The sequence below is a fragment of the Hyla sarda genome, chromosome 3, assembly GCF_029499605.1.
Source record: "Hyla sarda isolate aHylSar1 chromosome 3, aHylSar1.hap1, whole genome shotgun sequence".
Lineage (NCBI taxonomy): Eukaryota > Metazoa > Chordata > Amphibia > Anura > Hylidae > Hyla > Hyla sarda.
The window spans coordinates 64,921,909-64,948,936 of record NC_079191.1 but is presented as its reverse complement, the minus strand read 5'-3'; the positions used below and the strand labels follow the sequence as shown (position 1 = coordinate 64,948,936).

The 27,028-nt window shown below is 41.8% G+C and overlaps 1 protein-coding gene across 5 annotated transcripts in view; it reads right to left on the bottom strand.

Annotated features, from left to right (window-relative positions):
• Positions 1 to 1,971: 1,971 nt before the first annotated feature.
• The window catches only part of KCNS3 (potassium voltage-gated channel modifier subfamily S member 3), a 137,590-nt gene continuing 112,533 nt past the window's right edge, over positions 1,972 to 27,028 (bottom strand). For all 5 annotated transcript variants that reach the window (XM_056564251.1, XM_056564252.1, XM_056564253.1 and 2 more), the window contains one exon: positions 1,972 to 4,324. In XM_056564251.1, the coding sequence (XP_056420226.1) occupies positions 2,815 to 4,281 (1,467 nt within the window). In that variant the 5' untranslated portion in view covers positions 4,282 to 4,324 and the 3' untranslated portion in view covers positions 1,972 to 2,814. The remainder of the gene's footprint in view (positions 4,325 to 27,028) is intronic.

Genomic DNA, 27,028 nt, shown 5'->3' with positions numbered 1-27,028 from the left:
CTTCAATAAAGCTGCATTTAAACAAAGTGCTGGACCATTTCCTAATTTCAGATTGGAACAGTACATTCAAGGTATATCTCAGTTAAAGGGGTACTCCACTGCCCCAGTGTTCAGGACATCATGGTCACGCCCCTAGTGACACCACGCCACACCCCCTCAATTCAGGTTTATGGGAGGGGGCGTGGCAGTTCTTTTCTTTTTAAATTTCTTTTCTGTCTGACCACAGTGCTCTCTGCTGACACCTCTGTCTGTCTCTGCAACTGTCAACAGCAGGATAGGTTTGCTATGGGGATTTGCTTCTTCTCTGAACAGTTCCTGACATGCACAGAGGTGTCAGCAGAGAGCACTGAGGTCAGACAGAAAAGACATTTTAAAAGAAAAGAACTTCCTCTGGAGCATGCAACAGCTAATAAGTACTGAAAGGATTAAAAATTTTAAATAGAAGTAATTTACAAATCTGTACAAAAAAGAAAGTTGCAACAGCACTCTAGGTCAAAAAATGGAGGCTCTTAGCGCACTTTTTGATCAAAATGTGTCCCCCCATCCAACACGCGGAGGTGGCCTCATATCGGATGGGACCCTAACATGATAACTCAAAAAGTGCGCTAAGAGCCTCCATTTTTTGTACATTTTGTATTTGCCACAGCAGCGGACACCTGTGTATTAGGTTGTTGTGCTGGCTATTTTTCCTTTTGTTTTTAATTTACAAATCTGTTTAACTTTCTGACACCAGTTGATTTAAAAAAAATAAATGTCACTGGAGTACCCCTTTAAAGAGTGCTGAGACTCCCACCAATCATTAGAACAAGCGGATTGAAACACATGCTTAAGTGCTTAATTTTCCGGCTTGCTGAGATTTCTGTCCAGTTCCACTAGATGGGCTCCATTAATTTATTATGGAGCATATCTAGTGAAATTGGACGAAGGTTACAGTGAACCAGGGTGTAAAGAATGCTGGAGGTAACAGCACTTAAACCCGACCGATCAAAACTTTTCACATGTCTCTGTGACATGTCAAAAGTTTGTTTAAATGACAGGGACACTTTAAAGAACATTTGGGAGGTCTTCTGTAAATGACAATTGTAGAATTTTACACTTTGGAGCAAATTATCTCTCAAATTATCCCTCATTGAGGAAACCAGCTGAAAGTTCTGATATGCACATTTTTGCCTAAAAATAAGTCTCCATACACAACTGCATCTCTTGGATGAGAAACAGTAAAGCCCCTTGGAGACACTAAAGAGCCAGAAAAAGAGTGGGATATGAAAGATTCACAGTAAGGCCCCATACACTGAGCACCATCTAGTGCAGAAGGCTGTATGGACAAGTCTCTGCAGCTCTGTCATATGTAACTGTAGGCACTTCATGCGCCACCAAATAGTGCACTATAAGGCGCCGTTTTACAAGGTGTCCTTTGCTTAGAAGCAATTCCTCTAAGGGTGAATAGTTTCACATATCTGATTTTCACCAAAATTTTGAATAAAATAGAGGCATACAGAGGTTACAGTCCTGAACAGCTTAGACAGAGTCATATTATGCCCATATACATGAGGGCTATGGCATGTGATTGGTTGTAGAATGTATCCAACTAGTCACAAATCACCACTTAATATGCTGAAAAAGATGATCACTGTGAAAATCTAAAATTGGCATTTAAAGGGGTACTCCGCCTCTAGACATCTTATAATCTACCCAAAGGATAGGAGGTAAGATGTCTGATCACTGGGGTCCCAGGGGCGGAGTTCTGAAATGTACACCATGTCCCCTTATGACGTCATGCCATACCCCCTCCATTCATGTCTATGGGAGGGGGCGTGGCAGTGTCAGGGCATGAATGTAGGGGGCGTGACGTGACATCAAGCGGGGGCGTGGTGTGACATCACAACTTCAGCCGCCCAAACCCAGCATTCTGAAAATAACTTTCAGAGCACTGGGTGCTGCACAAAGATTGCGGGGGGGGGGGGGCAAACGGCGGGGCCCCTGCGATCAGACAACTTATCCCCTATCCTTTGGAAAGGGGGTAAGATGTCTAGGGGATGAGTACCCCTTTAAAGGAAATCTGTCAGCTTTATCTGCTGATAAGAACTGCAGACACCATTGAATAGCTGTTACCTGTACCTTTCCTAGAGGTGATGGTGGTTACCAAACTTTGCATTTTTAGTTCTCAGCAAAGTGTCAAGTTGAGTTGAGTCCCCCGTGAACAGAATTGTAAATAAAACAGAATTACTCATACAAAGTTCTCCATGGTATTACTTCCTTGTTGCCGGAGAGCCCAGACAAATGTAACGATTCTTGTAATTGCAGGTAGGTTGTTGTTTTAAGGGATTGTGCAGCGAAAAGACCAGAGAGCTGTACCCTTTTTTGCTGTACAACCCCTACAATGATATACATTTCAGAATTAAAAGAATTAGCTTGGAGGTATCCCATGAAAACCAAAAGCTGACCCACTATAGCGAACTGACTATAAACCTTCATTAAATGGTAAAATAAATATCTGCTGTATCCCATGTGCATTCCATAAAATATTATTCAATTTTTTTCATAAAAATTTATGTATAAAAATAAAACATTAAAGATGCAAATTATAAACTTCTAAAAAAAATAAAATAAAGCATGTGCTATAGTATTGAATACAATATAGTAGCATTATATGTTCTAAAATATGGCTATGAGTCATACCCTGAGGATTAAGTGCTACGAAGAACCAAATGACACTTGGAAACTTAAAAAGCTTCTAAGTCCTGGAGACGGAGGTAGCAAGAGGTGACAGGATTGAAAAATCATGACAAGCATAGAAAATAAGACTCCTCATTGTCACTTGAAGGATGTGTTGAATGCATCCTCCATTTCTTGGATACTGGAAGCATCTGTTGAGTCATTGCTAGCAATAATGCCTACAGACGAAAGACTGGAAATGAAAGAATTCATCCTTCTTGCATATATATCTCTAATGTTAAAATAAGGGAGATCATTAAATGTATCCTTTGGCTCATCTTCATTACACCCGTCCGCATCCATTGCTTTCTGCTTTTGATAATATTTAGAAAATTTGTTAAAAATAATCGTTATAGGAAGAGCAACCACTAATATTCCACAAATAATGCAAACACTGCCAACAAGCTTCCCGTATAAAGTTACCGGGTGAGTGTCACCATATCCCACAGTGGTCATACTAATGGTAGCCCACCACCAGCAGATAGGAATGTTCTCAAGAGGAGACAATTCATCGTCTTTTTCAAGATAATAAACAAGGACTGAAAATATTGAAATCCCAACAGCCAAGAATAAAAGTAAAAGCCCAACCTCATGGTAACTATGTCTTAAAGTAGCTCCTAAAGATCTTAACCCAACAGAATGTCTAGCCAGCTTTAGAATCCGAAATATCCTCATAAGTCGCAGTATTTGAACAACTTTTCCCATGTTCTCTATGCCTTCATTCTCGTCATCCTTTGTGTCTACAACCAAGGTGGCATAAAATGGTATAATGGAGACAAAATCTATAATGTTCATGGGGTTCTTCCAGAATCTTTTCTGAGAAGGAGCAACAGCAATTCGCACAACAAGCTCAGCGGTGAAAAACACTATACAAATGATCTCCACCACTTCGAGGACCGGATCTTCTATTTCGCGATCATTGTTATCGAACCTGTGGAACTCGGGCATACTGTGGATGCACATAGCTACAATAGAGGTTAAGACTACACTTAATGAAGAGATGGCAAAAAGCTTAGCAGTTACAGAGAATCCAGGGTTTTCTAGTCGGATCCATATTTTCCTACGAATATTTCCAAATTTTATAGAATCGAACATTTCCAGTTCTTTTTCAAAAACAGATGACTGGTCAGAAGATGAGCCCAAACTTATGACGTCACTTTTATCATCCCAGTCTTTTTCTGAGATAATTTCCTTTTTTTCCTGATATCTGTTACTACAACAAGAATCGATGAAGAGCTCATTGATGCCCCAGTATTCTATCTCTTGGCAAAATGAGAACACACACAGCTCCTCCATGACATGAAGCTTTCCCGTGTAGTAAAAGTTCAATATATATCTAAATAGAGAAGGGTTGCGGTCAAAGTAATATTCCTTATCTGCTACATTGTAGTCATCGCAGAGTTCTAGTATGGCTTCTTCGGAATGGCAATTGAGTAGCTTCCCAAGTCTGGTGTGAGGAAATTTTTGGAGGGTTCTCTGATCCACACATTGCTTGTAGCCCCCAACATTCAGCTTTACCACTTCATCGTCACTTTTGGTTCTATGAAAGAATTCTCCATAAACCATCTTGATTGCTTGTGGCTTAGGGGCGAAAAGGTTTACATTTCACCTATGAATAAAATAAAAAGGTTTTAGCACAAGTGTTACACATTTACAGGAATATAATTTCTTTATAAAGAAGTTTTAGGTAAATTCTAAGGGCATATGTATAATAGAGCCAGGTCATGTTATTGCTATAATACCCTGGAAACAGAAGAGTCTAGAACAGATTGGCTCCATACCTTACTTTAAAGAGTACCTGTCATGATCTTCTTAAATGTTATGATCCTCCCAGTTCACTGCCCCATTAGTTTTCTACCTTAATCTTGCTCTGTATTTTCTGCTCAGTCTCAGTCAAAAGCACAGAGAGGTAACGGGCGTTCCCCATCAGGCATGACATCATCTGAAGCCATGCAGGCGACAACTTTTTCCCTCACTCTGCTACACACAGCCCAGAGCAGTTCAGTGTGTGAGATGAGCTATGATTGGCTAAGGCTGCACACACACCCCTCAGCACTCCAGACTGTATTTCCTGATTTTGGACTTCTGCCCGGCCAGCAGGAGACCTAAGTCTGTGCAAGAGATGTGCTCTGGAAAATGTGCTCTGGACAAGTAGGGAGACACCTAGTGACAGCTTTTTTAAACACAAATAAAACATAGAAAAGTTTTTTTTTATTTTTTTTTTAAACAAAGTACATTAAAAAAATTTTTATTTACCATAAGGAGTGCAATAGCAACAATTTGTTTTAATGACAGACAGTGCCTATTTAAAGGAAATATCCATTGGTGGTGTGTAGTAAAAATAAAAAAACAAGCTAAACACACCCATCCCTCTCCCCCCACTGCTGCAGTCATGGTGGCTTTCAGTTCCCGGGCCTATCGGCTTTTCACAGGTTCCTGTGATAGTGACTTTGCAGGAACTGCTCCGCTCAGCCAATAATTGACAGAGGCAGGACACTGCCGTGGACACTGATTGGCTGAGTGGGGCAGTTCCTACATGGAGCTGCTGTGACTGAATTGAAGGTGAGCTGGATGGGCTCATCCAATAAATTGTTTATTATTTATGGTACTACAACAACAACCAATTCTGCTTTGCCAAAACAGCGCCTTGTGATTCCTACAACAAGGGTGTGGGAAATTAACCTAAGGATAACGGAAGGGAGACTGGAGAAACAAGTACACCATCCTCTTTTTTCATATGGTTAAAGGAAATCTGTCATCAGTGTCACCTACACAAACCTGTCGGCACAGAGAGGTAATGCAGGTGACACTGATGACAACAATACTTACGTGGTCCCGTTCTGTTCTTTGGTTCTCCTACAATCTTCTACCATACCTTCAGTGCCAGGGCCGACTTGGAGCATGAGTGGAGTTCCTGAGGTCACTGCTGCTGTTTGCTAGCAGCGGGACCCAGCAGAGAACAGCAGCGGCAATATAAAGATGCGGCTAAAGACTGTGGAAGAACCAGAGCACGGAACAGGACCAGGTAAGTATAGTTCTTATCAGTTTCACTTGCACTACCTGTCTGTACAACAGGTAAGTGCAGGTGACACTCTATGACAGATTTTCTGTGATAGTTAGATATTAAATACCTTAAAGGCTTGAAAATAATCATTAGGGCTTTCAAAACTATAATTACATAAGGTTGAAGCTTTACTGAATCTTACAGAATATCACACCACGCATACCTAACTTAAAGGGTTTGTTTCCTCAAGAAAACTGCTTTTAGGAGAATCTTATCTTATTAAGACAGCCCCCGTATCATTAAATCTGGCCTTGCATTAAAGGAGAATTCCAATTTTCCGAATAATTTTTTTAAAATTATAGGCCATGTAAATATATATAATTTTCAAACTCCCCTCCTTTTCATTCTCTGCCTCCTGTTTACTGCTGGTCGTTTAAGCTGAAAACTACCTTTCCATACTCTGAAGCAGTGCATGGGCTGCTGCTGACTTCACACAATCCCTCTGCACAGAGCAGAAGAGGGACGGGAACCGTATCCTCATGTAAACAAATTCACTGGCACTTCAGACTCATGGGCTCATCTGCTTGTGTGCAAGCTGTGTCAGTGTCAGTGAGTCATGCAAAATGCTAGTAGCTTGCCACAACCAGTGTGTCTGTAATGTCAATTACAGAGCAAGAGCCCTTCCTGCTGAAAGCAGAAAGAGAGAGAAGGCTCTGCTCTGTGAAGATCCCTTCAAATAAGTTGCCACAGGTCTTTTTTCAGAAACCAGCTGTTATCACCAGGGAAAGCTCGAGCAGGCTGCCCATAGTATCACCCACTTACATATAGATTACATTTGCTTCAGATATACCACTGTATGCCTATTTAGCAACATACAACTATATGAGCACAATTCTGTGAGTTTTTAAATCTTCAACATAAAAAAATATGTATATTTTGTCTATTTAAAAAGAGCTTACCTATAAAGTCAGTGGCCCAGATTTTTCCACAGCAACCAATCATAGCTCAGCTAACGAGCTCTGGAAAAGAGTGCAAGCTGAACTGTCATTGGTTGCTGTGGGGAAATCCCTTTATTTTTTTCTCTCACACAGTTAGATACATCTGGGCCATTGTCAATAAACGTATTCTTGTAAGTGTTAATATACTCTTTTAAGCCAGTCATTGTGATTGTATCATAATTTTACAGCTCACAATAAATTCTGGTAATGAGTATACAACAATATATTGAACTATAGACATCTATTCCATAAAATCTTTGAATAAATATCAATAAATTGTACAGAAAAAGACAAATTCCTATTTAATTAAAGGAAATGTGTCATCAGTATCACCCGCACTAACCTGTTATACTGGCTTGTAGTGCAGATGACACTGACCAAAATGATACTTACCTCATCCCAATCTGTCATTGCATTCTACCGTTATTTTGCTTTTTCTTGGTATGCAAATGAGCTGCTTGGGGCATGGTGGTGTTACCGCTGCAGGGTCAATGCTCCACCCAGCTTATCAATATTCATATCCCCCCCTCCCTGCTCGCCCTCTCTCTGACACAACGGCGTATGTGTTAGAGAGAGAGCTAGCAGCTCATTTGCATATCACGAAAAAGCAGAATAACGGCGGAACGCAGTGACGGATCATAACGAGGTAAGTATCGTTTTGATCAGTCTCACCCCCACTACAAGCCAGTATAACAGGTTAATGCGGATCATACCGATGACAGATTTCCTTTAAGTTTTTCCTTCTGCTGTTTGTAACAGTCCCATATTTAAAAATGACAATTTCAACCAAGATCTGTAGTAAGGATATGTCAATGCCCATGAATCCCATGTTCCAATACATCTTATCGCTCAGCCTTTATCACTAAAGTTTATATATTCATTGCTAATCTATTAAGATTCTAAATAGTTTCTCTATTTCTGCTGTGTGTTATCCTATTTCAAAACCCTTCTTGGATAACCCTGCTGTCTAAAGCCACTGTACATTCCTCTAAATAAACATCCTCTTGTGTGAAATTTCGCCTGGCTTGCAGATATTGACCCAGTGGGATATTGTTTCTCCAATAAGAAAGATGAAAGCTATCCCACGCTGATAAGTTATTAGTCGCGGTTGGTTTGCAGAACATCCGCATCTCAACTTTTATATCAATCCAGTTGGTTAAATCCAAGAAGTTGACACTAGATCTATTAATATCCTTTGTGAAATGTAAAGCAACATGGCTGTCATTTCAAACAAACACAAGTTTGTGACATAAAAATAAATCTAATTTCCAAAACATTAAAACATCATCACTGCAACCAAGGCAGTGTAAAATGTGCTAAACATATTTCTGCATGCTATCAGTTAGGACAATTTTGGACCCTCACTAGCCCAGAAAAACATTCACATATAATGGCATTAGCTGTGGACAGCTTTGAATGCATTTTTCTTTGTTTGTTTTTGTTATTTTGGCTTTGTAAATTTGTAAGTACAAAAAACTATTTTACCACAGGTCCTTATTAACATTTATGCTCAGTTTCTCTTTTACAGCCTCTTACTGTGTCCCATTCAGTGGAGAGTCTATCAGGGAAGCTATTCTCTGATGGGTTTATCAGCCCTTCTCTCCTCACTTGAAGAAACTTCTAAGCTGATTCTTGTTCTTATGAAACCTTATGATCATTAATCAGTTCTAAATTTGTTTGGGACTAGAAAAAAAAAACTGTGGTCCTACATAGCAGATGTGGTTACACTGCAGTTGAAAAAGGCTGTAGAGGCCGGTGCTGCGTTACCTTATGCTTAAATAAAAGAAAAAATATTTGCATCTAACTTTGGTGTGCCGGGATCTTCTTCTACCTACACTGGTATGAGGGCTTCTGCAGGGCTGTACCACTCTCTGTAGGCTGGCACAGTGAAAGGGGGACTGTCAAATAGGTATTGGGGCACACCCTGTAAATTGAAGGGTTGGAGGATTTAAATGTTTGAACTATTTTATGTATAATTTTTTTATACCGAATCAAATAATACAAAAAAAAAAAAATCCTATATGGTTAGTGATGAAGAAGGGACGGAAGGTTAGAAACATGTTGGTCATTAAGGCATTTCTTCAGTGTTCCTGTACTCTGTTGCTGTGTTTTAGCTGGTTTCCTATTCTATGGATACACATTTCTTTTGTCATGCACCTTATCGGACTATATTTAGAAAGAGCTGCCATTTTGCTCATTTAGTCTTGTTGTGAGTTCCTGTGTTTGAATTTTCTGCTGTGCTTTGCTTCTCTGGGTCCTAGTGGTTTCTTGTTGTTTCTGCTAAGGAGAGGTAGTCCGTGGCCTCCATTGAGACATTGCAAGGATAGTGGAGTTAGTTTATTTAATGTTAGGTTACTGTTTTAGGACTAGGTCAAAGGCAAGGTTAGAGAGAGCTAATTAGGGTCAGTCCTGTTTCCCTCTTGACTGGATCATCATCAATTGTTTGTGCCTTCATCCATTCTATCTTATATGGTTCAAGGCATCTATTGGTGAGTTGCTATTATTTTTCTTGTTACCTGCCAGTACTGATACATGCTTTGTATTGCTTCTTACAATTGACCACTTACTATACTATTCAGCAAAATTCTTGGAAGATCTGAGTACTTGCGGGCAACAGTTAGAACCCAGGACAGGTGGCTGCTATAGGTGAGGCTTAGTTCTGCCATCTAGTGACCAACTGTTGTCATTACAAACAGGAGCAAAAGAATCAATAATTAAATGTATAATAGGCCTATATTGTATATGTGTTATTCCCTACAAAAAGGTAAAATGTTCTCTTTAACCTCTGAGCTCTATGACTGTCGCTGCTATGATTATAGGTAAGTCCATGGGCACCAACTCCTCTGTGTTCCTAAAAACATTGTTGAAAATAGTTGTACTTCCCTTCCCATGGAGCAGATCCTGCCCTTGTAGTCTGCTGCTAGGGGCGATCCCCAGCATAAAATGCATACAATGGAGGATGCCTGCAGTGGACTACAAGTGCCACAATAGAATCCTACACCAGATAAACGGTGTGGATGTGTAACAATTAGAATAATACAATACAGAAATTTAGGTGCACTACTGTGGTAGATGTAAACAATGACATTGGCTAATCCCTTAACACTGATGTTAAAATAGAGACATTCCCCAGTGTATCCTTATGTGAAGGACACACCAGAGCCCGCACACCAACGCCAAGATTTCTCAAATGGCACGGGACCTAACGCTAACCTACCTGTGCGTGATAAGCAAAACAGGGGCCAGTGGGCAATTACAGCAGCACTAGGCCGACATGCAGCCTGCTCCCAGTTCCCTCCAGTGTGACTGCGCCTTGAACATTTTCCAGGCAGCATTAGGGTTGCACCTGTGAGGCCATGCACCTATATCAGCCAACTTGGGTGGGGCTTGTAGCCTTTCTCCCTTCTCCCATTGTATGTGTGCTCAGTCACGCTGGAGGTAACTGGGAGCAGGCTGCATGTCGGCCTAGTGCTGCTGTAATTGCCCACTGGCCCCTGGTTTTTGCTGTTCACGCACAGGTAGGTTAGCGTTAGGTCCCGTGCCATTTGAGAAACCTTGGCGTTGGTGTGGGGGCTCTGGTGTGTCCTTCATATAAGGATACAATGGCGAATGTCTCAATTTTAACATCAGTGTTGAGGGATAGCCAATGTCATTGTATACATCTACCACAGTAGTGCACCTAAATTTCTGTATTGTATTATAAATCTTATTAAGGATGCAGATTGAATTTCCATAAAAGAAGGAAAAAGAATAAATGGGAAAATGACTTATTAACTTTTTTCCTTTGGTCGAAAGTAATGTCAATTCTGTCTTCTGTGTTTAGGTAATATTTGGTTATGATCCCTAAAACCAGGAATCTTCTTTGTCTGTGAGCTTCCAAATTTGCAAAAAGCCATTTAAGAAAAGGGATAGTATATAAGGGGTTGTGAAGAACAGACACAAACACTGTGATGTGTGGGAGACTTTATAGATAGACATTAGGAGGTCCCTGATACCTGTAGCGTGTCATCTCCAATCAGAATCTAGCAGCTTCATACAAGACCATCTAGAACTGATTGGAAGTTAGGTGCGAAACAGACAAAAAACATTCTTGAAGGGAAAGATACACAAAGGACCATTTCTGGGAAAGTAAAAAGGTACACAAAGGGACTAGGGGGCCTACACATAAAATTATGCTTTAAAGAGAATCTGACACCCTGTTTACCTGCAATAAATCCAATATACTGGGTCATAGTGTGCGTGAACAGCTTTACAAAGAGGGGTCATTTACTTAAATCCGTTGAGTATTTCCTGAGTTATGACACTGTCATTTTCCTGCTGCATTGCGCTCCAGTGAACAATAGAGGCAGGGAGCCCACTAACCCAGCTCCCCTGCCTCCTGCATATTCTCAGTTTGCCCTGCCCCTTCATTTACATGCCAATGAATGCCGTGGGTGAGTGCACAGAGAGCATATCATTGTAACCATATGAAAAACCCATTTTATGATTCCTAATATTCATTTTTCCTTTTAAGAAACTTGCTGGCTCTGAATATCATGTACATCTCCTTTCCTCTAAACCATTTGAAATGTCTCCAATTCTCTGTCATTCCCATCTAACCCTGCATTATTCAGAAGACTTTATAAAAAATAAACTTTAAAGGTTGGTAGAGGCTGTCCCAACTGGACAACTTTTTTTACCCTTTCATTGTCAAGGCCATATAAATAGTTTTAAGGGTTTAAAGGCTTCACTTTCATTGGTTAGAATATGAGGGCCAGTGCTTTGATGGAATATACTACAGTCCAGGCTTTTGGCTATATTCTATATGCAATATTTGGGGTACATTTATTTGAATTTGGGAAGGAGAATAAAAAGTTGTACTTTCTAATTCTCTGTTTATGTAGGGGAGAGTTGGAAGTCAAAAGCTCATCAGGAAATGGATCATAGCGGGTCGTATGGGGGGCCTCCCAACTCTCCATTGACAGATGGCGAATAAATCTTCAACCTACAGCTATAAACAGTGAATGGTTTAATGTATGGGGGATACAAGCAGGTCAGGCATGGACCATGGACCTTCTTTATCTATAAACGTATACGGAATAGTTCAAATACATAGAACATTTCAGAGATACTTCATATAAGACTTTTTCTACACAAATACTATTTTGCAGTGAATTATGTGACTTTAAGGAATAATGGATACAAGTGTATATTTTCTGATAAGGGATCTATAGGCATGAAATAACCCGCACCTTCTCCTGTAATTACAATAAAAATCCTTTATGCCTCAGAGATTTCCAATTTTTCCGTGATTGACATTTACTTATACATTTCCCCAGACCTCTTATACAGCGCGCTGCCTCTCTTCAATGCTTTCATTATTTTTTTAAAGGGTATTTGCACAAAGCATAGACCTTTTCTTAAACTGTTCCTATGTTTCGTAACCTTCAATACAATGCAGCCGCAGAACCGATTCATGGAGGTTAACCTTGCTTTCACCTACCTATTGATAACACATATTAGTATCAAGAACTAGACGGTGTCATTGATTCCTTCTATATTTGTTATATTGTGTGACCACAGAATCATTTTCTGGCCAAAAAAATTAATTGGCTATTTTTACTGTACATTTTATGAATTATCAGTCTCCTTTATATATATATATATATATATATATATATATATATATACCGTATTTTTCGCCCTATAGGACGCACCGGCGTATAAGACGCACCCAATTTTTAGGGGCAAAATCTAAAAAAATCAAGATTTTGAACCCAATAGTGGTCTTCAACCTGCGGACCTCCAGATGTTGCAAAACTACAACTCCCAGCATGGCCGGACAGCCAACGGCTGTCCGGGCATGCTGGGAGCTGTAGTTTTGCAACATCTGGAGGTCCGCAGATTGAAGACCACTGCATAGGAGGAAATACTCACCTGTCCCCGCCACTCCGGACCCGTCACCGCTGCCCTGGATGTCTCTCCATCGCTGTCGCCGTGCCCCCGTTGCTTCGGAATGTCTCTGCTGCCGGCCGGGTATCCTCGCTCTCCGTCGCCGCCATCACGTCGTTATGCACGCCGACGCATGTACGCGACGACGTGATGACGAGGAAGGAGAGCGCCGGCCATACAGGGGATCCCTGAACGGAGACGACACCGAGAAGGCAGGTAAGGTCCCTCCCGGTGTCCTGTAAGCACTAACCCGGCTATTCAGTCGGGCTGTTCGGGACCGCCGCGGTGAAATTGCGCCGATCCCGAACAGCACGACTGAACAGCCGGGTTAGTGTCACTTTCCCTTCAGACGCGGCGGTCAGCTTTGATCGCCGCGTCTGAAGGGTTAATACAGGGCATCATAGCGATCGGTGATGTCCTGTATTAGCCGCGGGTCCCGGCCGTTGATGGCCGCAGGGACCGCCGCGATAGGTGTGTATTCGCCGTATAAGACGCACCGACTTTTCCCCCCCAGTTTTGGGGAAGAAAAAGTGCGTCTTATACAGCGAAAAATACGGTATATATATATATATATATCTATATATATATAGTAAATTTGAGTAGCCGTATTAGTCCAGTGGTGTAGATGCAAATCAAAAGAGTGCAGTCATTTTTGAGCATGCTTGAAAATGGGCGCACTGGGCGACTGAAACGTTGCCTGTTATTGGATGGAAGAAATTCACCTTTTAACCATTTAATTTACTGGAGTGCTGCAGTTTATCTTCTATATATAAATATATATATTTTTTTTTCTTTTCTCTCTCTCTCTCTCTCTCTCTCTCTCTCTCTCTCTCTCTCTCTCTCTCTCTCTCTCTCTCTATATATATATATATATATGAAAAAATCAAGGGAACCTTTAAAACTCAATTTTATTCGTTCTTCTAAAAAATCCTTTAACCTTGAAGGATTTTTTAGAAGAACGAATAAAATTGAGTTTTAAAGGTTCCCTTGATTTTTGCACATTTTTTTCAAATTATTTTGGGAGACCTCCACATAACGTTGAGTATATATATATATATATATATTTGTGTTGCTGCAGGCGACATATGCTATGTTACACAATAATATAGTGACATTAAATTTACCTAATAGCGCTACACTGAAAAACGAATATGCGGTACTGTGCTCAAATACAATAGCGGTGCAACACAATGTAAGTATCATCAAATAATGCCGGAAGCTTACTGAAATACAGTGATCCAGTACCAGTTCCATACATGTAATAATCTAATACTATATGCTATACAGTGGTGTCACTACCATACACTGAAACTAATATGTGGTACTGTGCTCAAATACAGTAGCAGCGCCGCACAATGCTTATGTAGATATCATCAAACAATGCTCAAAGCATTCCGAAATACAGTGACCAAGTATCGGCAGGGCCAGTTCTGTCTATAGGCAAAATAGGCAGCTGTCTAGAGTGCACTCTTGATGGGGCGCCACTCTGCCCGCTGCAATAAAGTTAGTAGTTAGGTAGCATCCAAAGCACCGTTGGTTGTCCGGGCATGCTGGGAGTTGAAGTTTTGCAACATCTGGAGGGCCACAGTTTGAGACCATCGCTTTAAAAGGTCACGTCATACACACCCTTGACCGGTCGCTGTCATTTTTTTCTATACACTGCGGCGGTGTCTGAAGATATATAAGCCGTTTAACGCTCTAAATTTCCTCTTCTTCACTGCATTTTGATTCACTGTCAGATGGAAACTATAAAACTGATATCTGCCATGTTTAGTCTACAGAAAATTAGGCTTTATATATGCAAAGCATTCTTTTCTTTTACTTGCCGATCCAATTTCCACTTTCCTTTTAGATTTTATATACAACAGAGAGTGCAAAAATAAATGAAAAGGGAGGAGGCTATGAAGCATCCCTGCACTCCCCCTCTCGGACTGACAAGGCCAAAACTGACGTCAAATGAAAATACTGGAAAATGTACAGAATTTATACTAATTGTGGGAAATATGCAAAATGACCAAAATTGTTCACAGGAATTCCACTAACCTGATAATAAGCCATCTTCTTTTCTCTTAAAGGGGTACTCCGGGTGCAAAACTATTTAGTTTTTTTTAAATCAACTGGTGCTAGAAAGTTAAACAGATTTGTAAATTACTTCTATTAAAAAATCTTAGTCCTTCCAGTACTTATCAGCTTCTGTATGCTCCACAGGAAGTTCTTTTCTTTTTTAATCTCTTTTCAGTCTGACCACAGTGCTCTCTGCTGACACCTCTGTCCATATCAGGAATTGTCCAGAGCAGGATAGGTTTGCTATGGGGATTTGCTTCCTGCTCAGGACAGTTCCTGATATGGACAGATGTGTCAGCAGAGAGCACTGTAGTCAGACAGAAAAGAAATTCAAAAAGAAAAGAACTTCCTGTGGAGCATGCAGCAGCTGATAAGTACTGAAAGGATTAAGATGTTTTAATAGAAGTCATTTACAAATGTGTTTAACTTTCTGGCACCAGTTATTTTTTCAAAAATTGTTTTCCACCGGAGTACCCCTTTAAAGGAGTACTCCAGTGAAACTTTTTACCTTTCCATTGTGTCTGGGCCTGGGCAGCAGGGAGAAGGCAAGGCCCAGACCCTGTTACAATACACTGCGCTCAGTCTATGGCGGGACATCGCTGTGGCTGGTGAAAAGCTCATTGCAGGATGAGAATTATTAAGTTTTTCCTCTGTAGATTGTACAGCCAAGTGTGATGACATTCATCATACATTTTTCTACATTCATGTTGTTTAGATAAATCATCTGGTACCCATACCCTCATGGAGGACCATACTGTTTAGATACACACCCTATAGCACCTCTTATTTTGGGGTAGCACAAAGATTCTATTTCAAACTGGAAAAAAAAATATAGCATGCTTCATCCCATGCCTTAAACTGGCCATACTAATGAGATTATTGCCAGCTGAAACTGCTGATCTCTGTGTTAATGGTCAACCATGTAATGTGTAGGGTGGTTTCCCGACTTACTCCAGACAGATGATATCGGGGGAGGGTCGAGAGAGAAATCAGTAGAGAAAGGCAGCAGCTCTCTATTAAAAACACATGTGCACTTCAGCAAGCCAAGTGTGCATGTATGGGGGCAGCGACATAGCTGTTGGTCAAGCGAGTGTAAGGACCAGTTTATATAGAGGCACCAAAAGGCAGCATATGGAGTACATGCAGCACCCTCTCCAAGCCTGTACACAGCCATCTTTGATTAGACAGGACACAGACCCTTTTAACAAGCTATGGATGGAGGAGAAGAGGGAAAGACTACAGGGCTATTGGCCGAGTTTGGCCCACGCACCAGAGAAGTCAAGACTCGGCGTGCAATGAGTATGGAAGAGAGTATTGATGACCCCAGGAAGAGAGACAAGGTTCCTGCACAGCCCAGTCAGAGCGGACATCCTTTATGTTTAGAAAGTGCCACGAGATGGGAAGAGCACCAGCAGACCCGAAACCGGTATCTGAGTGTGACGGAGATCCTTTATGAGAGCCAACACAAGCTACATGTACCTCACCAGACCACCGAGTGCCCAGCCATCTATACCATGCAAATCCATCCACAGCCAGGAGTTTACAGTGGGGTCACATAAATCTCTTCTCGTGGAACAGGTATATGAATCAATCAGGAGAGTCCGGCATAACCAGTCCTACCGAGCCAGAGGAATCCCTGTATGTACAAGCAACAGCGCTTCCAAGAACTCTTTGACTAGCACTTCTAACCAGTTAAAGACTGTTGCTGATCTCCTCTTAATTTTTTTCCTGATAAGAAGCAGATACTGAAACATGTTCCAATGTTTCTATTTTCTGATAGTTTTTTTTTTCTCTGCTTTATTATGAGGGCTGCCATTTTGCCTGAGCTGCTTTTAACAACATTTAGAGATATGCTTTACAGCAGGACCAACATAGGCATTAATAGACAAGACTTGTTTTATTCACATACTTCATCATCCTACAGGGAGGGGGAAGCTGATCTCTGCTGTGAATGGTGGTGGATCCAGTGTTATCTATATACTGGTGTCACCAGGAAATGATCTGTACAGGACAGGAAGTCTCAGTTTAGTTTTAGACCTAGTGGCTAGGAATGGAAACAGCAAGATATTAAGATAGATAGTAAAATGAAACATTTGAAAAATATCTTAGAAAATATGGTTAAAGGAGTACTCCGATGGAAAACATTTTTCTTTTAAATCAACTGGTGCCAGAAAATTAAACAGATTTGTAAATTACTTCTATTAAAAAATCTTTACCCTTCCGGTACTTTTTAGCAGCTGTATGCTACAGAGGAAATTCTTTTCTTTTTGAATTTCTTTTTTTGTTTTGTCCACAGTGCTCTCTGCTGACACCCAATGCCAGTATCAGGAACTGTACAGAGCAGGAGAAAATCCCCATTGCAAACCTATGCTGCTCTGGACAGTTTCTGACACAGATAGAGGTGTCAGCCGAGAGCAATGTGGACAAGACAAAAAATAAATTCAAAAAGAAAATAATTTCCTCTGTAGCATACAGCTGCTAAAAAGTACTGGAAGGGTAAAGATTTTTTAATAGAAGTCATTTACAAATCTAAAACCACTGGAGGAGGAGAGAGCACACCGTGCAGCTGAACATGCAGATATACGATACCGCTGGTGTACACTGGCAGCCTCCGGACCCGATAAATTACAAAGCAGCACCTGCGGGGTGCACACACTAGATAAAGTATCCAATAATACAATAAAAAAGAGGTAGCGTGCACTCACCGCGGGTAAACAGCTGCAAGCCCAAGGTCCGGGATCACCACGGCATAGACGGAGACGGTAAGGGGCGCTCAGAGGCTACGCCGGCTGTTTCGGACGTAGGAACGTCCTTCTTCCGGAAGAAGGACGTTCCTACGTCCGAAACAGCCGGCGTAGCCTCTGAGCGCCCCTTACCGTCTCCGTCTATGCCGTGGTGATCCCGGACCTTGGGCTTGCAGCTGTTTACCCGCGGTGAGTGCACGCTACCTCTTTTTTATTGTATCATTTACAAATCTGTTTAACTTTCTGGCACCAGTTGAGTTAAAAAAAAAAAAAGTTTTCCACCGGAGTACCCCTTTAACATAAAAATCTTATTTAAACAATAGGTCATTTTTGGATGATGCATTCTCTTTAAATCAGTGGCCAGAATGTATTCATTAACTGTGTTACAACCTCTTGTAATTTTCTGTACTGTTCCATTTTTCCTCGCTTTACTGTTCAGTAGAGAGTAGATATGGCTTATCATTGACACCGTCCATTTGCACCCATTACATACCTACTGGTCCATCAGGTTGTGTTCATACGTTCAGGATTTTAATTGCAATAATTAAATGCAAAGCCAGGAACCAATCATAAAGGAAAGACTGAGATTTTCCTGATTTTCGCCATCTCTGCACAGTCCATCTAAATACCATATTTGTAACATTATATTAATCTATTTTTCTTATGCTATCCTTAGTTCATCAGGGTCTTTATTATATCTCCACTCTTCATGTGTATTTATTTTCATTTTGGTTAATAACTCTTTGGCTCAGCTTGACAGCATGAGGACGTCCACATGAACTGAGAATGGCCTATAAAAGCTTTTAATAACGCTGTGTAAATCTGTGCCTTTGGGTTTCATGTCATTTGATAATTATCCATTGATCACAGCATAGTAATCTGAATATGTAATGTAATTATACTCTATCACACATTGCTGAAATAGGGATTCTGACTTCCCTAGAGGACGGGATTTATGGCGTAAACTACCGATTTTATATACTGTACATTACATTTTATAGGCCAGAATAACGCTGAGTATTATACACTCCTGCCGCTTTATTAGGTACACCTTTCTAGTGCACCCTCCTTTTGCCTTCATTGTGTGTGTCATACTTTCTACAAGGTGGTGGAAACATTCACCAGAGATGTTGCTCCATATGGACATGATGACATCACACAGTTCTTCTATATGGACATGATGATATCACACAGTTCCTCCATATGGACATGATGACATCACGCAGTTCTTCTATACGGACATGATGACATCACACAGTCCCTTTATATGGACATGATGACATCACACAGTTCTTCTATATGGACATGATGATATCACACAGTTCCTCCATATGGACATGATGACATCACGCAGTTCTTCTATATGGACATGATGACATCACGCAGTTCTTCTATATGGACATGATGACATCACGCAGTTCTTCTATACGGACATGATGACATCACACAGTCCCTTTATATGGACATGATGACATCACACAGTTCTTCTATATGGACATGATGACATCACACAGTTGCTGCAGATTTGTTGACTGCACGTCCATGATGTTAATCTTCGGTTCCACCACATCCCAGCGGGGATCTATTGGATGAGATCAGGTGACTGTGGAGGCCATTGGAGTCCAGTGACCTCATTGTCCTGTATGAGATTATGTCATGTGACATGGTGCATTATGCTGCTGGAAGTATCACCAGAAGATGGGTCTACTGTGGTCATAAAGGAATGGACATCGTCAGTTAAAATACTTAGGTAGGTTGTTACATTTAAACAATGCTCCATTGGTACTAGGGGCACAAAATGTGCTGAGAAAATGTCCACCACACCATTACACCACAGCCTGGATGGATGGATCCATGCTTTCATGTTGTTTACATCAAATTCTGACCCTTTCATCTAAATGTTAAAGTTGAAATCGAGATTCATTAGACCAGGCAACATTCTTCCAGTCTTTCATTGTCCAATTTTGGTGAGTCTGCACGAACTGGAGCCTCAGTTTCCTGTTCTTAGCTGACAGGAGTGGCAACCAGTGAATTCATCTGCTGCTGTAGCCCATCTGCTTTAAGACTTGACATTCAGAGTTTTGCCTTCAGAGATGATATTCTGCATACTGTTTCCTTTCCGTCTTCTCAAACCAGTCTCAAACCATTTTCATCCACAACTGCCGATCACTGGATATTTTCTCTTTTTCAGACCATTCTCCGTAAACCCTAGAGATGGTTGTGCGTGAAAATCTCAGTGGATCATGAGTTTCTGAAACACCCAAACCAACCCATCTGGCACCAACAACCAGGCCAAGTTCAAAATCACTTAAATCCCCTTTCTTCCACATTCTGATGCTCTTTTTGAACTTCAGCGAGTTATCTTTACCATATGTACATGCCTAAATGCATTGAGTTGCTGCCATGTGATTGGCTGATTAGCTTTTGTGTTAACAAACAATTTAACAGGTGTACCTAATAAAGTGGCTGGTGAGTGTATTCTAAAGAAGGGCATTTTCATACCTGTTTGTTATAAAAGGCACTTAGGCCACATTTAGTTAGGCTCCATTCACATCATGTTTTGCCCACACGTATATGTCTGCAACCTGTCAATAAGATTTGCTGATGTATACCCCATCTGGGGAAGAATTCATTATTGCCTGTGTAAATTAAGTTATTTTTACCCCTGTTTGTCTTTGTGTACAACATGTGAGCTCCCCCACATTTATCATAAAGGAGCACATTCTTCATAAAAACCTATTCATGGTCTATTCACACGTACAGTATTCTGTGCAGATTTAATGCGCAGGATTTTCTGCTGCAGATTTCAATGTAAAATGAATGACTGAACACAGTTTGAAATCCTGTGCATCAAATCTGCACATCAAATCGGTGCAGAATACTGTATGTGGGTAGGTTCACACGCGCAGATTTACAAGGTCTGCAGATCCACTGGCGAAGGCCCGCTCTATGTTGGCTTTACATGTGCCTGCTCGTTGCGGCAATACGCCGCTACCAGCAGACACACTGCGATGTGCGCGTCGCAGAATGCTCGCGCATCGAGGGAGCTCTCTGCCTAGCTCAGAGCACGCCACGAACATCGCTGCACTGTGTCTGCTGGTAGATGCATATTGCCGGTACCAGCAGGCACATGTAAAGCCAACATAGAGCGGGGCCTTCACCAGCGGATCCACAGCTAAATAAGCTGCGAAAATCCGCGCGTGTGAACGTACCCTAAGTGTAGATCTAAGAAAGTTTCAAGGTGTGGTCTGGGGTGAGATTGCACAAAAATCTGAAAGTTTGTGCATATATTGTACACAGATTTTTATAAAGTTGTAGTCGATAAATCACCGGCCAATGCAGAAAGCTTAAATTGGCACTGTCAGATACAAAAACTTTTGATATGTTGCAAAGCATGTATAACCAATAGGTTTAGCAATTGCTTTCATTAGAACATTTTCAGCATTTCATACTGAAAAAGCCAGTCAAACTGTCCCCTGTCTGCTTGGACACACACATGCTGTGTCCATGCGTCATCACCTACGTCATGGACACATTTCCTTGATTGACAGCTGTGAGTGCAGGGCTCAGAGCTGGAGGAAAAATCCTCCCACTGTCAGCTTGTCAGTGAGGACAAGCTGGGAGTTGTAGTTTTGCTAATGCTAGGGGAGATGTGAGCTGACAGCATACTGAGGGAGGGGGCGCAGACCTGCACAGTGAGGCCACGCCCCTTCCCTTTGAGAGGAATTCAGACTAGTGAGCTAAATTAAAAGTGTAATAAAAAAATAAAGGTGCTAGACACATAAAAATGTGATGTACATGGTCAGGATTAGGTACTGAGTGATGTATTTAAAAAAAAACGTTTTTTTGTTGGATCTGACGGGTATGCTTTAAGATACCACTTAACATACAAGTTATTTTTGTGCAAATCCCCCACTGTGCAAACATTTGTAACATAGTAACATTGTTCATAAGGTTGAAAAAAGACCAGAGTCCATGAAGCTCAACCTATAACCCTAATGAGTCCCTACTGAGTTGACCTTGAGGAAGGCAAAAAAAAACTCATACTCGAGGTAAAAATTCCTTCCCGACTCCAAATATGGCATCAGAATAAATCCCTGGATCAATGTTCTTTCCCTATAAATCTAGAATCCATAACCTGCAATGTTATTATTCTCTTAAAATGCATCCAGACCCCTTTTAAATTATTTTACAGAGTTCACCATGACCTGCTCCTCTGGCAGAGAATCACACAGTCTTACTGCTCTTACAGTAAAGAACCCCCATCTGTGCTGGTGTAGAAACTTTCTTTCCTCAATAGGAAGAGGATGCCCCCTTGTTATAGATACAGTCCTGGGTATAAATAGATCATGGGAGAGATCTTTGTATGGTCCCCCGATATATTTATACATAGTTATTAGGTCGCCCCTAAGCCTTATTTTTTCTAAACTGAATAACCCTAATTCTGATAATCTTTCTGGGTACTGTAGTCCTCCCATTCCCCGTATTACTCTGGTTTGCCATCTTTGAACCCTCTCCAGCTCCACTATATCTTTCTTGTACACTGGTGCCCAGTACTGTACACAGTATTCCATGTGTGGTCTGACTAGTGATTTGTACAGCGGTAGAATTATTTCCTTGTTGTGGGCATCTATGCCCCTATTGATGACCTCATGATTTTATTTGCCTTGGCAGCAGGTGCCCGACACTGGTCACTACAGCTAAATTTACTGTTAACTAAGACTCCTAAGTCCTTTTCCACATCAGTCTTCCCAAGTGTTCTCCCATTTAACACATAATCCCAAGTGTTCTCCCATTTAATATATAACCCCGTCCCAGATGTTTCCTCCCCATGTGCATTACCTTACATTTATCAGTGCTGAACCTCATCTGCCACTTCCCAGTCCAAACCTCCAACCTATCCAGATCCATTTGTAACAGTGCACTGTCCTCTATTGTGTTTACCGCTTTATAGAGTTTAGTATCATCTGCAAAGATTGCTACTCTACTATTCAACCCCTCTACAAGGTCATTAATGAATATATTAAATAGAACAGGACCCAAGACTGACCCCTGTGGTACCCCACTAGTAACAGTCACCCAATCAGAATAAGTACCATTAATAACATCCTCTGTTTCCTATCACTTAGCCAGTTACTTACCCACTTGCACACATTCTCCCCCAACCCAATTCTTCTCATTTTATGCACCAATCTTTTATATGACATCCAGCGATTGCCCCAGTCCAGTCTGGAGCTCACCTCCTCATAAAAGCTGATCAGGTTAGTTTGACAAGACCGATCCCTCATAAAACCGTGCTGATATGGGGTCATACATTTATTTTTATCAAGATACTCCAAAATAGCCTCTCTTAGAAAACCCTCAAACTATTTAAATACAACGGAGGTTAAATTAAATGGTCTATAATTCCCGGTGTCATCTTTTGACCCCTTTTTAAATATTGGCACCACATTTGCCATATGCCAGTCCCAAGGAACAGTCCCTGTCACTATAGAGTCCCTAAATATTAAAAATAGGGGCCTGTCTATTACATTACTTAATTCCTTTAGAACACAGGGGTGAATACCATCTGGACCTAGCGATTTGTCTATTTAGATTTTTTGTAGGTGGCACTGTACTTCTTCCTGGGTTAGACAGATGACCTGTACTGGGGAGTTTACCTTATCTCGCTTTATTTCACCTGGCATTTCATTTTCCTCGGTGACTACAGTGGAGAAGAATTTGTTTAATATATTTGCTTTTTCCTAATCCCCGTTTATAATTTCTTCTTTATTGTTTTTTAAAAGGCCTACACTTTCATTTTTAAGCTTTTGCTATTTATATAGTTAAAGAACATTTTGGGGTTAGTTTTACTCTCTTTGGCAATGAGTCTTTCTGTCTCTATTTTTACTGCTTTTATCTGTTTTTTACATATTTTACACTTTTCTCTTGTAGCTTTGTAAAACAAAAAAAAGGGCATAAACCAATGCTAAATCTCACCCTATACTGTCTGTGATCTCCAGCATTTATGAGTCCAGCACACACACAGTATAGATTTAAAAAATTGACAGAAAAAATTCACTATTAGACGTTTCTTCCATTAAACTCAATGAGCCTGGGAGGATTGCGTTGTGGTAAAAACTGCCACCTTTTTGATTGGCTACAAATGTATACCAGGGCTGTGTGTTCAAACATGACATGAATGGGCCATAGTTGTATTTTGGTTCTGTTTTGTGTATAGCCGTAATAGGACTTCTATACAGGTGCATGGTGCCTCTATGGTACCTCTATTTGCTTCCAATTACAGTTTTTAATATGCGCATTAAGGCTGGGTTCACACACGGTTAATATATTCCATCCTAAGTACACAGTATGTCAGCATCCCATAAAAAAAAGTGATTACATTCAGTCACAGTTCATTCCCTTTTGTATATGTTCATTAAGTAGGACTCAATAGTTTGGTTTGCTTCTCTTCTGAGCAAGGCTATATAAACATATACATACGGGAAAGGGCTTGAACGTAATCACTAGTTGACCACTTTTGGCCCATTAAAGTGGATGGGCCTGCTGCAGTACACCATAGTATACCTTGGCAACTCTTCTTTGCCTAGGACGAACTCAATTATCACTGTATGAATCCAGCATGACAAGACGTCAGGGCAGTTGATTTATTCAAAGTAGTACTGTGGCTTAAGGCAAATTATCCCCTATCCTAGGGGCAGAGGATAAGTGTCTGATTGAGGTGGGTCCAACCTCTGCGACCCCCACGATCTTCTGCCCGGCGCCCCTGTTCTCCACCTGAAGGAAGCCGTGTGGACCATGGCAGGAAGCCCCTCTATGTATCTCTATAGGGTATTCCCAGCAGGGGGTCACAGTACTCATTTTAGGGCTAACCCATCCAAGAAACGTCTTTCTGTAATTATGTGGGTCCATCCACTGGCCCCCGCTGATCATGAAAATAGGGATTCCTTGTCTCTCCTGTTGTACTTGAAATTTCAGTCCCATAAATAGTTAATTGAGTGGCTATTGCTGCTACATTCTTACGGGGGACTAGTGAGCCCCGTTCTTGTGATCAGTGGGGGTTCTAGCAAAAAGAGCCTTCAACCATGACTTAGTGAGAAGGTATCTACAGCAGGTTCATACAAACAAGTGAGCAGTCTATGTGTGCTTTGTTATTTGAGCCCACTTCATGTTATCCCAGAGACTCCCTTAGAGATAACAGTGATAGAACTGATTGGGTTCCATTACACCAGGCTTTTGAAAGCATAATAGATACAGGCTTATTTTCTGTTGAATGGTTCCAAAGATATTAGTGTGCCAGCAGTAATAAAATTCTCTTTCACGTGTATCATTTCTGCTATACATGTGGAAAGAACGATTTCAATTAGGGAATGTCTAAGAACTGAATGAAGATTGATGAGCTTTTCAGTGGAATGAGAAAACAAGCAGAAAAGTACAAGAAGCGATAAAAACACTAAAAGCACAGGCACAGAAAAACCCTCATCCTTTCATGTGCCTAATGCACCAGCCCTTATAGCTTCCTCTTCTGCAGACATCACCAGATATATTACACTCTCAGCCATAGATCAGATATGTAAACTGTGCTGAGACTGGTGAAGAATATAATGCACACCTATAATGGACCTGTCATCTGTTCTGGTTCTGTGTTCCAGACTCAGATCACAACCTATGGAATCACTAAATATTAGGGACAGCAATAAGGCTTGCGATATACCTTGATAAAATCTGCATACCTAACAGTGACAGGTATTAATTAAATCTATATCCAGGGTCATTTGAAGTAATTTGGGGGCCCCAAGCAAAATAGACATGGAGGCTACCTCCCTCCACCCCTCCCCACTTTACATACTCAAAGCCTACAGGAACCACAGCATAGCCATACAGTTTAAGTTCACCCACACTTAGTAGGCAGGTAGTACCCCCAGATTAATCCCCTCCCCCCCCCAGTAGGCAGGTAGTATCCCCAGATTAACCCCATCCCCCAGTAGGCAGGTAGTATCCCCAGATTAACCCCCTCCCCCCAGTAGGAAGGTAATACCCCTAGATTAGACCCCCCCCCCCCAGCTGGTACCTCTGCAGCTGCTGGGAATTCAGGGCAGAACCTTCCCTGATAAGGGCTTGTACAGCTAAGCACGGTAATGATGTTCGCTCATGTCACGCTCTCAGAATAGGTAGGGCCTGCATCAGGACGTAGTAACGTCGACCCTTGAATTCTGGGAGCGTGACGTGAGTGAACGTCAATATGAGGCCGACGAACGACACTGTACGGCTGGGGGTGGGACGCCCTGAGTGAGGCAACTACAGGTGAGCCAGGCGCAAAAATAGGAGCCAGAGGCCGAGCGGCTTTAGTCTCTGCCTCCCGCTCCAGACTCTCGCACTGCTGGCCTAGCCGGACAACAGGGCGAGCTGCAGAGCCGAGATAGGGGCAGGTGGACGGCCCGGCCCGCCGGGTAAAGGCCCGGTGTGCCCGATGGACTGACAGCCAGGAGGAAGAGCAGCTCGGCCATGCTACAGGGAAGAGGAGGAACTCGGGAGGTGACCAGTAGTGCTGCAGCCGCCTGAGGCTCTCTATAGAGCACTCAGGTGGCTGCAGCCTTATAAGAAGCAAAACAAGCACCGGCTCTGCTTGGGGCCCCAGGCCAGCTCGGGGCCCCAAGCAATTGCTTGGTTTGCCTGTCCTTTAGCGATGGGCCAGTCTATATCAGCAACTTACTTAGGTCATATCTATTGTCATAAACAGCCATTGGTGCAGTACTTGCTAACAAAAACCGTATACTTTAATGGCAGCACCCTTTTGCAATAACACAAAATCTCAATCCTCAAGCTATTGGCAGCAAGTGATAGAACAAGTGAAGCCAAGCAGATTTATATATAAATATATGGGAAAGAATTCAGTATAATTAGTAATCTTTTCATTAAAATTTCTGCTCTTTCTGAGCTTAGGAGTCCAGTGGGCAGTCCTGATTAGTGACTGACAGTTATGTCTGTAAGCAAACTGATAGAGTTAGCTGTTAATCCGATGTTCCCTACACAGTGAGCACATCTCAGATTTTTTTTTTAAAGTGAAAGACACCTACTACCCCCCTCTCAGCTATCCCTGTATGCAGTGTTTGCCTCCTGTAGTAAAGACGAAAAACACTGTGTTAATCACTCAGTAGGACCCCCCACTGGACTACTAAACCCAGAATGATAAGATGATTTCATGAAAAAAATTAGTTATACTGAATTTTTTCCCCAAAAACTATATATATTGTTACGCCGAGCGCTCCGGGTCCCCGCTCCTCCCCGGAGCGCTCACAGCATCCTCTCATTCGCAGCGCCCCGGTCAGACCTGCTGACCGGGTGCGCTGCAATATCACTCCCAGCCGGGATGCGATTCGCGATGCGGGAGGCGCCCGCTCGCGATGCGCATCCCGGCTCCCGTACCTGACCCGTTCCCCGTCTGTCTTGTCCTGGCGCGCGCAGCCCCGCTCCTTAGGGCGCGCGCGCCGGGTCTCTGCAATTTAAAGGGCCACTGCGCCACTGATTGGCGCAGCAGGCTTAATCAGTATGTTCACCTGTGCACTCCCTAC